This window comes from Salvia splendens, chromosome 19, assembly GCF_004379255.2.
Source record: "Salvia splendens isolate huo1 chromosome 19, SspV2, whole genome shotgun sequence".
Taxonomy (NCBI): Eukaryota; Viridiplantae; Streptophyta; class Magnoliopsida; order Lamiales; family Lamiaceae; genus Salvia; species Salvia splendens.
In genome coordinates, this window is record NC_056050.1 from 17,959,707 (window position 1) to 17,973,728 (window position 14,022).

At 36.6% G+C, this 14,022-nt stretch overlaps 1 protein-coding gene across 2 annotated transcripts; it reads left to right on the forward strand.

The window, feature by feature from the left end:
- The first annotated feature begins 204 nt into the window (after nt 1-204).
- Nucleotides 205-13,791, forward strand: LOC121779841 (protein CHROMATIN REMODELING 20-like). Of its 2 annotated transcripts, XM_042177291.1 has the most exons (24): nt 205-436; nt 1,312-1,374; nt 1,454-1,549; nt 1,629-1,721; nt 2,025-2,215; nt 2,300-2,546; nt 3,261-3,374; nt 3,742-3,825; nt 6,300-6,736; nt 6,884-6,974; nt 7,047-7,256; nt 7,653-7,772; nt 7,977-8,143; nt 8,908-9,049; nt 9,645-9,794; nt 9,882-9,937; nt 10,007-10,310; nt 10,862-10,991; nt 11,303-11,352; nt 11,451-11,677; nt 11,878-12,081; nt 12,163-12,241; nt 12,313-12,572; nt 13,139-13,791. In XM_042177291.1, exons 1-24 carry the CDS (start codon nt 305-307, stop codon nt 13,581-13,583), a joined length of 4,092 nt encoding a protein of 1,363 aa, XP_042033225.1. In that variant the 5' UTR covers nt 205-304; the 3' UTR covers nt 13,584-13,791. The 2 variants fall into 2 exon arrangements, with proteins under 2 accessions (XP_042033225.1, XP_042033226.1); XM_042177292.1 differs by lacking the exons at nt 205-436; nt 1,312-1,374 and having other exon boundaries at nt 1,533-1,549; nt 1,983-2,215.
- Nucleotides 13,792-14,022: the final 231 nt, after the last annotated feature.

Genomic DNA, 14,022 nt, shown 5'->3' on the forward strand with positions numbered 1-14,022 from the left:
AGATATAAAGATAAAAGCAAAATTATAAATTTTCTAATTTAGCAGATATAAAGATAAAATCGAAATTATAAATTTTCTAATTTAGCAGATATAGAGATAGAATCAAAGTATCAATATTCTTATTAGTGTACCCTTTTACAGCTAGATCATATTCACCAATTACGGGCGATACGACGTCGTTATGAGTTCTGCCACTGCCCAAATTCACCATCTTCATTGCTAAAACCCAATGAATAAATAAAAAATTTAAAAGAAGACAGTTCAAATTTTCTGGACGTTTAATTTGATCCAAGCAGACACAGTGATGGTTGATGGAGGAGAGATTGAGAAGAAGGATGAAGAAACAATTGACGCTGAGGAAGAATTTTCCGACAATTCGGCTGAATATAATAACGATGAAGGTGAAGAGGAGCTGGAAGGAGAATCTCATTCTGAGGTAATGCCCGGACCCGTTTTGTTCAGTTTTATCTTGCATCTGGAAAAGTGTGGCCGACTTGTACGTTTTGCTTCGGGAGTTTTACCTAGTTTTTGTTTGTTTGGTGCCTCTACCTCTCCTGTTATCTGGTTCAACATGTTTATTAGTATGAAGTTCGTGAAATTAGATAACGCCTTGGCTAGAATTAGGTTAAAGAAGAAGGAAGGATGCAATCTGGAAATGGTGTACCTTTGTTAAATGTTGTTTTTGATGGCTGAGTTATTTTCAATTGTTTCTGTCCTTTCGTGGCTTGTGTTTTCTGTATAGAATATAATTGCATGTATGAATGAGAGAGAACTGCATCAAGGTGGTGCTTTGCTTGGTGGATTAGACAGGACTTAGTCTCATTATGTGTCGTTCAGTTGGATGAACTCGGCCTGGTACTTTGTTTCGAGATAGCGTCATGTAGGATTAGTCTTGCCTTATGCCTTGGTCTCCCCTTATGAAAGGCCAATTCAATTTCAGGTAATCTCCGCCTAAGTTAATAACCGAACACCGAGAATTTATGCCAGCTGCTAGCTAATTGTCCCAAATATTCATAGCCATACTTGTCTTCTCTACTTAGTACCCTATTATCTGCTTATTCGATACCTTGATTGGGAAAATACTCTTTGTCATCCCCTTGGGATTGTTGCAAAGTTAAGTTCGAAGTGTTGTGAGTCCCTTGATTGCCTAATTAGTTTGAACTGTAGTAAGCATCTGTATGTAGTCTTCTTTTTAATGCTCTAGAAAAATGATAGCATCCTTTTCGACATGAATAGTAGTAGTACTTTGGTTTCTTGCCCTTCTCTTCTTCCTTCTTCTCTTATTAAAGCTGCAACTTTATATCTTATCAGGAACCCTTGACCGAGGAGGATGTAGAGGAGCTAATTGCTGAGCTTATAGAAGTTGAGAGTAAGGTAAAATGTTTTGATCCTCTTAGTTTGAAGAAAGTAACAGGTGCTCTTTATTTTAATGCTGACGTAATCTTCTTCTCAGGCTGCGGAAGCCCAGGAGGCACTGGAAGAGGAATCCTTAATCAATGTTGAGGCTGATGTTAGGAAAGAATTGGCTCAATCTCTCTCCGATGATGAGGTATGCTAGCTTTTATGTCGTTTTTTTTAAATCTTTCTGTCAAGTGTTCATTTTAAAATTCAATTTTGGTGGTGATTAGTTGGACAAGGCTGTGTCCGGAGAAATGGCAGCCTTCAGGGAACAATGGGAAGTGGAGCTTGACGAGCTTGAGACAGAAAGTGCTCATTTATTGGTAGCTATTTTGAATTTATCTCTTAATGCATGGAAAGTACTTTTTTTTGCAATATTTATTATACTTAAAGTTAGTTGTTCAAGTGGTTTTGTAATATTAAAGGAAATATGGGAAATAAAAATGATTTTGATATCCACCGACTTTTGCTCCAAAATAAAAAATATTCAAGAAACTTGTTATAACCTCGTTATATATATATTTTTTTCTGTCTGTGGGTAAATATGAAACATAAAAACTAGTATTTATTTTCTGTTTATGCAGTAAATGTCATTTCTCCCCTCATCTTATCCTGTAACTGAGCAGGAGCAACTTGATGGTGCTGGTATTGATCTTTCCAGTCTCTATAAGTGGATCGAAAGACAAGCTCCGAATGGTTGCTGCACCATAGCATGGAAAAATAGGACTCACTGGGCTGGAACTAATTTGTCCAGTGATGCTCTTGAATCAGTTACAAAGGCTGAAGAGTTTCTCCAGGTCCACAGGCCAGTTAGAAGGTTCGTACTCAGACCATTTAAAGGAATTCATACAATCATGTGATAAGTTATATTTCTGAAGTTGAAAATTTTAATTTAGGGCAGACGGCACGGCAAAGTCTTGGAGGAGGGTGCCAGTGGTTTCCTTGGAAAGAGAGTTGAGAAAAGTGAAAGCAGTGAAACTGCAAATGATACTACAACTGTAGATTGGGATTCTTTCAGTAGAATGTGCTCTGACAAGTCTTCTTTGGAAAATGTAAATTTTGGCAGTGAGCACTGGGCTTCGGTTTATCTGGCAAGCACCCCACAACAGGCTGCAGAACTGGGTCTGAAATTTCCAGGTGTTGATGAGGTGAGATATTTTTGAGTTTTATTAGTCACGGAGCTGACATCTGGATGTTGATAAAAGATGCCAAGTCATGTATTTCCCTCCATCTGTTTACTAAATTAAATTCATTCTAGAGTTTTCCAATCCATTATGATTGGATGAGAAAAGTACTCCCTCCGTCCCAAGGAAGATGACCCCTTCCTTGGGCGGCACTGGATTTTATGCAGCTTTATTTTGTGTGTTAAGTGGAGAGAGGAAAGTAGGAGAGAGGGGATAAAGTAGAGATAAAGGTATTTCCTATTTTAGTAATGGGTCATCTTGATTGGGACAAACCAAAAGGAAAGTGAGTCATCTTTAATGGGACGGAGGAAGTACAACCTAATATATAAGTTGATCATCGATTCACTGCCATAGAAGTAGTAGATGCACAGTTATCGTTTTCTGCCACATGCTAAGCAGCTTCTAATAATTGTAGAGAGTTGTAGGTTTATGGAAGGAGTAGTTTAAATGTTTGCTGCAGGCAGAGCTGTATGTTTAAAAAAATACAAAGCCTTTGTTCGAGCTTTTGGAAGGTTTTACAGACCATTATGTGATTTTAAAAATTCTGTTGAGCATAATGTTTCTAGTGGAGTCAATATATCTAGTGATTTATTTTGGAAGATGGGCACTTGGAACTCGTGTTATTTCTTACAGTATGACTTTTTTACAGAAGTTCTCTTACTTGTACCACATTTTCAGGTGGAAGAGATTGATGATGTTGATGGTACATTGTCTGATCCATTTATTGCTGATGCTTTAGCAAATGAAGGAGATTTGAATCTTACTGAAGAACAAAAGAAAAACTTTAGAAAGGTTAGTTTTGTTTTTAAAGTTCATTTGAATTGCGCTGCCTGTGAGTCTCTAAGTGCACTTTCTGTTTGCATGTTCAACTAGTTATCTTGATACAATATTATTATAGATGAGTTAATTACGTAGAGATGTCAAGATGAACTAGTCTTGTTGAATTTTATGTAGTGAGACGATTGATAATTATTTAATGTATCTTATTTAGATAATTTGATTTATTAACAGAATTTCATTGATAAAAGATCACCTGCACACTCTACATGGATCTTTGCTTCTGTTATAGTGCTAGGTACCTATGTGATCATTTAACCCCTTCACCTGTGTCTAACAGCTGATTGATGCTTGTGCTTTATTTGATTTTGTTTGTTGACAGGTTAAAGAGGAAGACGATGCAAATGCCGATCGCAAGCTTCATGTTCATTTTAAAAGAAGGAGGCATAGAAAGCAAAGCAAAGAGGTTTACTTGGTTTAGTGTATTTATTTACAATTTATGCTACTATATTTCATAGTACTTATGATTTTGGTGAAAAGATGCTCAAATATTGAATTCAATATTCTCAAAATTATATTGACAGCATAATCTACTATTAACTGAATAAGCTTGGGAAAATAGCCTAGCTGGACAAGGATGACATACGTTTTCAGCATTTCCATGCATTTTGATTCTGTGGCTTATTGAGGTTTGAGCTGTTTGTATGTGCATAATGATGTTTCAGTTCTTTGTCGTAATAAAAGAAGCATAAGAATATTTCGGACTTCACGAGGAAAGTTATTGAATAACATAATACACTCATTTATATCTATCAAATTTATGTGACTGATAACGTCTTCAAGAGTAATAACGTCAAATTATTGAATTAGATTTTGATGCTATATCCCAAATAGCTCAGGCTTAGAAAAGTCAAGGTCACAGGAGCATAACCAGTGTTCGTTGACACTTTTTGGGCTTGTTTTAGTGGGTTCTGTGGCTTTATAATGGTAAACAAGGAGGTCCTATTTCCTAGTTAGGATATCTGAGATTCAGTGAGATAAGAATTCATACATCTAAAATATCAGCTTTCCATCTTTCAGTACTCTCTTGAACTGGAAAGTTAAATTGATGAAGAACTCTTGTTCAGCGCCTTCTACCACGTTTCCCACCTTTCTTTTTCCGAAGCTCATGGAGGACATGCAGTTCTTGCACATTTACTGACAAATACTACCACTTTAGCTGATATAATCAACCCTTGTATCTTACTTGTTTTTTCAAGCTGTAGATCTATGGTTGGGATATGGTTCTAATTATACCTAAATTAGATCCTACTATTCCTAGCAAACATATGAGTTTTGGTTGCTTTGAAGCGGAGCTGCCTGGCGTTGCATATTAGAACTCATTAACGCCCTATTCACATAATTATGTTCAATAAAAGGAATGAGGGAATCTCCAATAGGAAAATATTGAAAGGGAAAAATACTTGCTCCGTCTTGAGTAAATTAGTATGTAATCTAATAGACTAACACAAAAGTTCCTTTCGAAAGAGTTTAACTTCCAAATCGAAAGATACTTTTTAAATAACGGTTTTTCTAATCTTAAAGATATTGAGTAATTCACATAGATTGGACAAATAAATATTAGACCAGCTGGGACTTTGTTACGATAATTTGGAAGGTGAGAGACCTGTTACCACTATGTGTAACTTTCTCATAAACTTTCTAGGTTCAATCACAACACAAAGGTTTTGGTTTATTAGTAGTTTAATTGGAATTTTTGTCTACATGCTTGATGTTTAGATCATTATAATTTGGGCCAGTCGCCTAGGAAATATTGTTGGTTCGCTAGATTTTAAGATTAAGAATTGACAGTAAAACTGCAATTGGAATTAAGGTTACTCTCATAACCAGAAAATTGTAGTATCAAATTTTTGAATTCTAGAATTTATAGAATTTTTTTGTTTTCCTCTTCAAATTAATGAATTGGAGTTTTAAATCTCCATGGCTAGATATTTTAAACCAACAGGCCGCAGACTGTATTTATATATAACCTGTAAATCCCGGTTAATCATTCAATTTTAATAGCAGGTGGGTCAAATTAATGTGATTGGATTTTAAATCATGTAATACTACACATGGTTGACATTTCAAATCGACTGGTAATTACAGCGATTTGCAATCCCTGGAAATTAGTACTCCCTCCGTCCATAGAAGATGTTGCACTTGTGGGATGGCTCGGGATTTTAGGAGGTTTCTTTTGTATGTTAAGTGGAGAGAGAAAATATAAATTTTATATTTATGTGAGAGAGAACTTTTTCCAAAAATGGAAATATGACATCTTTAGTGGGACAAACTAAAAAGGAAAGTGAAACATCTTTTATGGGACGGTGGGAGTAGAACAGACAGGTGATTTTATAATTTTTCTTTATTTACTTTTGCCCATTCTCTCAGTCATTATTGACATCCTGCTCTCTGTTTTTGGGCGTTCTCTGGAGACCAATTGGGGAAAAATTCTCAAATGGGTCGAAATTAAAATATAGGTTCCCATATTGAGAATTTTTCTGACTGATTGGGTGTTAAACAAAAAGTATAACCGCTAACTTTTACTGCTTTGCACCTAGAAAACAAAATGGAAGTGCATATGATTCATGTAAGGCTATCTTCTGAATCTCATAATAAAATGCAATTGAGCTAACTGATATGATAGGCAAGCTTGCTTGATTGTTTTTGCCCTTTATTTTAGCTTTCTTACTTGTCACTTATTCCAGATTAAAAATATTTCTACAACCGTTTTGTTTGATATGTTTAGCATGAATGGCTATTATTTTGTCTTGCTTCCGTATAGTCATGCTTGATGATATTCATGTTTGATCTATTTTAGGCATAGTACCCACCTTTCCTTTCTTGCTGCTAGCCCTTCTAAAATGTTGTTGCCATGGTTTTATGTTCTATTTGGATCAGGATTCTGCTCAAGGAGAACTTTCTCCATCTGATGGGATGAGGGAGCGTCAATTAGATGGTTCGATGGGTAAGGAGGATGTAACTGCTGAAAAAGATGTTGGAGATCAAGAAGTAAATGATAGTGTGAACGAGTTGTTTGGCATTGTTCATGGAGAGAGGGCAAAGAATAATCTTGATGCCTCTTCTTCGGTGGATGTGGTTGAGTTGAAGGGCATCAAACGTTCAAGAGAATGTGATGAACTACCAGATAGTAAGAAATTTTGTACAATTACTTTGGATAGTGATGGTGAGGGTCCAGATGCTGAGTGTAAACCATTGAATATGGAGGAAGCCACCAAATTAGATAGCCAAGTTATCTCTAGTTCAGAATCTGATTCAGATTCAGATTCAGATTCAGATTCAGACGATTCAGATGCTGGCAGAAGCATAAATACTAGGTACGCTGGACCCATATTCTGGGATCGTGTTTATAAATTTACGTAAGCCATGAAATCTCTGCACACACAAAAAAACACCTTTCTTTTGTTATGATCAATTTGAGCGCTGCATTTATTTCAATTTTATTGTCCTTTCTTTTGTTCCAGCACTAAAAGAAGACGTAAGAAGATAATTAGGAGGATCATTGATGATGCTGAATTGGGCGAAGAAACTAAGAAGAAAATTGCAATTGAGAAGGTTAGAGTTCATCCTGAATCTTATTTTAGTGCATTAGATATCAACATGGACCCGATAAATATACTTTTACAGGAGCGTCAAGAGCGGCTTAAATCATTGGAGGCGCGGTTTTCTACCAAATCTCCAGTCTCTTCAGTCAATAACATGAGCTCGTTTGATGGCACTGGTTTAGAAATACTGGGCGACATATCTTCTGGTTACGTAGTAAATGTGGTCAGAGAGGAAGGCGAAGAGGCAGTTAGAATTCCTCCAAGCATCTCAACGAAATTAAAGATCCACCAGGTTTGGCCTTGCCTACTATCATACTGTTTTCTTTATGTTATTTATTTTATGAAATTGCATCTGGTAGGTTGCTGCAATTAGTAGATTGCTGCAGAAAATTAATATTTTTATATGTTTTTACGTGTAATGACACTACAGAAAAGTCCCTTGCGCTGTGCATAAATGTATCTGCGTGTTTAAGATTGTGATAATCTTTTATTTTGATTCTTAACTACTAATGACTAGTATGTAAGCATTTCAGATAAGCTGTAGGCAATTTGAACCATGATTAATTTCTCATAATCCAACATTGTTCCATATTTCTATTTCCTGACCTATTTTTCAAATTTTTATGTTTTCTAACTTAATTTAAGAGTTCACTAATAACTCATAACCCTAATTTCTTGTGAGCTTCAGGTTGCAGGAATCCGGTTTATGTGGGAAAATATTATTCAGTCTGTGACAAAAGTGAGGTCTGGTGATAAAGGCCTTGGTTGCATTCTGGCGCATACTATGGGGTTAGGTAAAACAATTCAGGTAGTGGTTTTAAACTGGATAGAAGAGCATCTCTCGACATCTCTGCCGGTGACTTTTTATGCAATCACCTACTAAACAAAAATTAGGATGATAGTTCATTATGTGGTTTATAGAATTAGGTCTATTCCTTTTTAGAGTTACCTGACTAGATTATGTTAATATGGATAGACATTGTCACGATGTTAAATTCTTTTCTGCACGCAGGTCATAGCATTTCTGTATACTGCTATGAGAAGTGTGGACCTAGGCCTGAGAACTGCACTCATAGTAACACCAGTGAGTGTTTTACACAATTGGCGGCATGAGTTTATGAAATGGAGACCATCTGAGCTAAAACCTCTACGGATCTTCATGGTTGAAGATGTTCCAAGGTACGTCATTCTCTCTACTGAATGCATGATTGGTAGAAGTTACGAAGTCCAGATCTAGGATCTGAATTGGAACTTGGTGTAGTAAGGTCCCTGTATTTTGCAACCTTCTTATACACTCTTTTTCTGTTGTTTTGAATTTGTTTAGCCTCTGCTGGTCTTTTCCAATAAAATTCTTGAGTTTATTTTATCCAGCTGTCTTTCTTCATTTCTCAAACTTTATGCTTGTGCTTCTGGGAGATTATATCCCTAGAACTTAAGATGAATAACCTTCAAGTTTTACCAGATATAATACTCCCAGTTTATTTTTATACCCTCTATGTCCCTTACCAATAGACATACAGCATGGGTTTTCATAGAAGTGGTTGTGTGTATTGTTAGTGGAGAAAGTATCCCACCTAAGGGGTAGTGTTAATAATGATTAATAAATACTCCCTCTGTCCCATTAAAAATGAAACATTTTCCTTTTTGAGTTGTCCCATTAAAAATGAAACGTTTCCTAAAATGGAAACAACGCCATCTCTACTTTTTCCTCTGTCTTAGTTTGCTCTCTCTTCACTAACTCACAAAACAACCCTGTGTAAAATCCCGTGCCGGAAACCAAATGTTTCATATTTATTGGGACGGAGGGAGTATATTGTAAGAGGAGAAATTGGTGGGCCATGTGGTAGAAATAAGTTCATATTTTGGGGGTAATATGTTGTAGGTTAGTGTCTATTGTTTAGGGGATCGAGGGAGTATTACTCAATTTATTTGATTTTGTTCAGGGAAAGAAGGGTCGAGTTGTTTGCTAAATGGAGAATTAAAGGCGGTGTCTTCTTGATTGGTTATACGGCTTTCCGGAATATGTCTCTTGGAAAGTATGCTAAGGACCGGGATATGGCTAGAGAGATTAGTAATGCACTTCAGGTGATCATCAATATGTTCAACATGCAAGAAGAAAATATTAAGAAGTGAATTTGAAGTCTTCTACTAAATCTTTTTTTCCAATGAAATTGATCCTACGTTCTGCAATATGTGGAGTGTGCTTTATTGTTTTGGATATTTCTACAGTTTGCTAGAGCTTGTTCAGTTACGTTTTCCTCTTTCTTTTCATTTTTAAAAGTGTTGAATACCTATCTTTTCTTTCTATTTCTTGCATCCTTGATAGTACAAATAGAAGAATTTGGGGATGATTTAAAAATTTAGATGCTACTGTGATGTTCAGACATATTTTCTTTAAAGATGTTTTGTGGGATCATTCCCACCCCTTGCTCGCTCCATAATGAGAGTTTGCCAACTTGCAATCCTCATAAAAAATGAGTTTTCCCATCCTTTTTCCATAATCTTTTAATACTCATGAAATCAACTCTGCTTAATATACTATAGTGTTATTTCATTTTGATAAATTTGTTAGATTCTGCTCTTAGTGCATTCTCTCCATCATCCAGTATCCTGGAATTTCCTTACCTTTTTATTGATCAACAACTGTAGTCCATTCTTATAAAGACAACATATTTGTCAGGAGGGACCTGACATTCTTGTCTGCGACGAAGCACACATTATCAAGAACACTAGGGCTGATACAACCCAGGCATTGAAACAAGTGAGGTGCCAGAGGAGGATAGCATTAACTGGATCGCCTCTTCAGAACAATCTTATGGAGTACTATTGTGTATGAGTTTCAAATCAGAACATTTTTTCTGGGTTTTCATAGTTTCTTCATCCACTATGTGTTCATCTTGAACTTTTTGTGAAACAGATGGTTGATTTTGTTAGAGAAGGATTTCTTGGCAGCAGCCATGAGTTCAGGAATAGGTAAAAAGTTTATCTCATGATGCCCTCTCTTTACCTGTTATTTACATGCTACATGATTGTGTTTTGCAGATTCCAGAACCCAATTGAAAATGGTCAACACACCAATTCTACTGCAGAAGATGTAAAGATAATGAATCAAAGGTCTCATATTTTGTACGAACAGTTAAAAGGATTTGTTCAGAGAATGGACATGAATGTGGTTAAAAAAGATTTGCCTCCTAAAACTGTATTCGTCATCTCTGTGAAATTATCTCCACTCCAGAGAAAAATGTATAAGAGGTTTCTTGATGTTCATGGTTTCACAAAGGACAAGATCTCGGGTGAAAAGATAATTAAGAGATCCTTTTTTGCAGGGTACCAGGCATTAGCTCAGGTATGTGAATTTCCAGTTTTCCTTTTGTTCACTATTTTACATGTATCATTAAATAGGCTTGTGAATGCATGTGTGCTTCTGTGTTAAAGTGATTGGAATGCTACAGAATGTTTTAAATTCGAGGTCTTTAAATGAATGATTTGTTTTTTAAAAATCCCCTTCAATTTTTTGAACTGATGCAGAACAACACAGCATACAACACATACATACTTCAGATCTATATCTGTTTCGAATTTCATGGTTCCTCACAGCTAGCAAGGTTGATATCACTGATAAACTTGAATTTATATGTCACATCACTCTATTTAAAATTTAACAAGAGCTTCCAGTTTCTTGTTCGATTGACCCTTCTGTGTGTGTGTGTGTGTGAATATCTGTTCTCGGTGTTGCTAATTTTCACAAGATATATTTCAACACCACCTTTGAATTCGTAGGAACTATTCTGTATTCTGAAGAGTGGCAACAGCCTTCAATAATATTCTCAGTGCAAATTATTTCGTTATATTTAATATGTAGATTATAAGTTCAAAATTGTACATCATTATCTGCAGATATGGAACCATCCTGGAATATTGCAACTGAGGAAAGAAAACAAAGATTCTGCTAAATGTGAAGATGTGGAAAATCTTGCAGATGACTGCTCTAGTGATGAGAACATCGACTACAATATACTCCCTGGAGGTACTCTAGATTTATCCTAGTTTTCTTTTTCTTTTTTTTTTGTTGTAACAACTAACAATTGAACTTTCAATTGTTAGTTGAGTCATTCATTCATCTCCTTAGCATAGATAGAAATTTATAATTTAAATTTAACCTCTGCCTTTTTTTTCCTAAGCCATATTGGTAAGTTTCATCTAAGTTTCCCTGATAACCCAGCTGAAACTGTTGTACTCTATTTTCTTTAAATTCTAGCATCAGTTGTTTCAAATCTCAATATTCCAAAACTAAGCTCTATTAGGTTATTCTGTTGCTTCTTCCTGTGTGTCTTGCAGAGAAGCTGGGGAATCCTCAGAGAAAGAATTATAATGGATTCCTTCGTGAGGTGTGTTAACTTCCTTTCGTAAACTTAATGTTACAGAGTCACCTAGTATATAGTGCAGTTTTGGACCTAAACTGTTTCTTGCATTACTTTTCTAACAGGACTGGTGGAGGGATCTTTTGAAGGAAAATAGCTATAAGGAGCCCGATCAAGGCGGTAAAATGGTCTTGCTGCTTGATATCCTCACAATGTGTTCAAGTATAGGGGATAAGGCACTGGTGTTTAGCCAGAGTATATTAACTTTGGACCTAATCGAGTTTTATCTTTCCAAAATGCTTCGTCCAAGGAAGAACGGAAAATGTTGGAAAAAGGGGAAGGACTGGTACAGGTATATATGCTTTCAAGCATTTAAAAAATGTTGTGAAAATCTTGATTACTTTACTGGAAATTCCGACTGACTCTGTCGTCTAATAATAGTATCACTAGATTTCGTGAAAAAAGAGGAGTTTACATTCTTGTGGCTCTCCTTGTACACTAGTCTTATTTTTCTATGTTTATGCACTAGTGTTTCTTATGCCTCTTTGACAGATTGGATGGAAGAACAGAAAGCTCGGAGAGGCAGAAATTGGTTGAGAGGTTCAATGACCCGTCAAACAGAAGAGTGAAATGCACATTGATATCGACTAGAGCTGGGTCACTGGGGATTAATCTTCATTCAGCCAACCGAGTAATTATAGTTGATGGATCTTGGAACCCGACATATGATCTTCAGGCTATATATAGGGCTTGGAGGTGCGTACGCCACATTTTTCTCTTAAGATACAACGTAATTAGATTCATATATGGCTTAAATCAGATGCTTGTGGTTTGTAGGTATGGCCAGAAAAAGCCTGTTTTCGCATACCGGTTGCTTGCACACGCAACAATGGAAGAGAAGATTTATAAGCGTCAGGTAATCGGAATTCAAAATTTGAAATAGTTAGTTGCTAGGGTGAGCACAATCTTTATAAGATAATTTCACAGGTGACTAAGGAAGGACTTGCAGCAAGGGTCGTTGACCGACAGCAGGTGCACAGAACGATGTCCAAAGAAGAGATATTACATTTGTTTGACTTTGGTGATGATGACATAACACCTGAGCTGGGACAAGAGATTGGAGTTGCTACCGAGCTAAATACAACTATTCGCGTAGGAAACTTACCGAAGCAGAAGCTGCCACTTCCACACGGAGGTTCATCTTCGGACAGAATAATCGAGAGCTTGATAAGCGATCATCATCCAAGGTAACTAGATTTCGGTTTTTTATGGATTTTGCTACCACAAGTGTGTCAGTGTCACATATATATGATCTCAATTTACAAGAAATTGTAGTCGGGATCAAAATGCTCGATGTCGTGTGTCTCATACTATCTGCTATCGATCTGGTCTCATATTCATTATGAAATACTGCGTACAAAAGGAAAAGGGGCAATTGCACCTAAATACACAAACTTTCTTTAAAATCTAGTTTTGCACATGAAATATCTACTTGTCTTAAACAAACGATGTATTAGACAATGTAGTTGCATGTGTACATCGCTCCAGCTAGTCGCGATGACATTGATGTTCCACTTCAGCTTATTTTTCGGAAAGTGAAAACCCAAGAATAATTAGAACAATTGAAAGCTTGCTTACTTGAAGGCAGAATTTTTAGTTTATTGTAAAACCGGAATTGAGTGAAAGTTTTGTGTATTAATACAGGCGCAATTACCAAATGCCTCCAAATATGTTTTCTATTCAATTTGCATAGTTTCTAAATTAGCCAAATCCTAATTATTGCTGTTAATATAATGAACCTTTCTTGTTTCAGCTGGATCACTAATTACCATGAGCACGAGACCCTGCTGCAAGAAAACGAAGACGAGAAGCTGTCGAAAGAAGAGCAGGATTTGGCTTGGGAGGTGTATCAGAAGACTCTCGAGTGGGAGGAAATTCGAAGAGTCTCTCCAGAAGAGAACATACCCACTGAGCAGCAGAGAAATTCTGTCCAAGAACCCGCACAGCATCAGCAGCAACAGCCTTTTGCAGAACCTCCAGTTGATCCTCCCCCAGCACCAGCTCCTAAATGTGACTATGCACTAGAACGAGCCAGACGACGCCACCAATACCGATACGGACACCGACAGTGCACAAACCTCGCGCACCTGCTGACCTTGAGGAGTCAACAGATTAAGGCAGGCGGCCATGCCATATGCGGCGAATGCGCCCGTGTGCTGCGTTGGGAGGATGTCCAGCCCGATCCGAGGTGTTGGTGACGATCTAATGAAGTTAGGCAGTTACAGGTTTTACATTATTTTCACCATGGCTAACTGGAAAATTATTGTCTCGTTTTTTTTATAACCGGCTGAATTCTCTCATCTTTATTGTTTTCAAACCACATTTTTTTTGTAGAGGAACCACAGTTTGTGTTTGTGCAATATTCAACCTTCATTTATAGAGTATTATTTTAGATGTTTTTATTAATCCTTTGTGCATTGCCTTCTAAATTCCAATACCACTGTTCAATTTTCAATGCACTCGTGACTTTGCATACTTATCATATTTTTGTCAATCAACAGTATTATTTATACCCGAATCCTCAAATGGCCGTATTGCATGTACTCTCACCATCATCCGCGATTAATTGATACCAATTTCCTTTTCCGCTCCACAATTAGTTGTCAGCCTTATTTTTTTACTACTTTTAGTAATGGA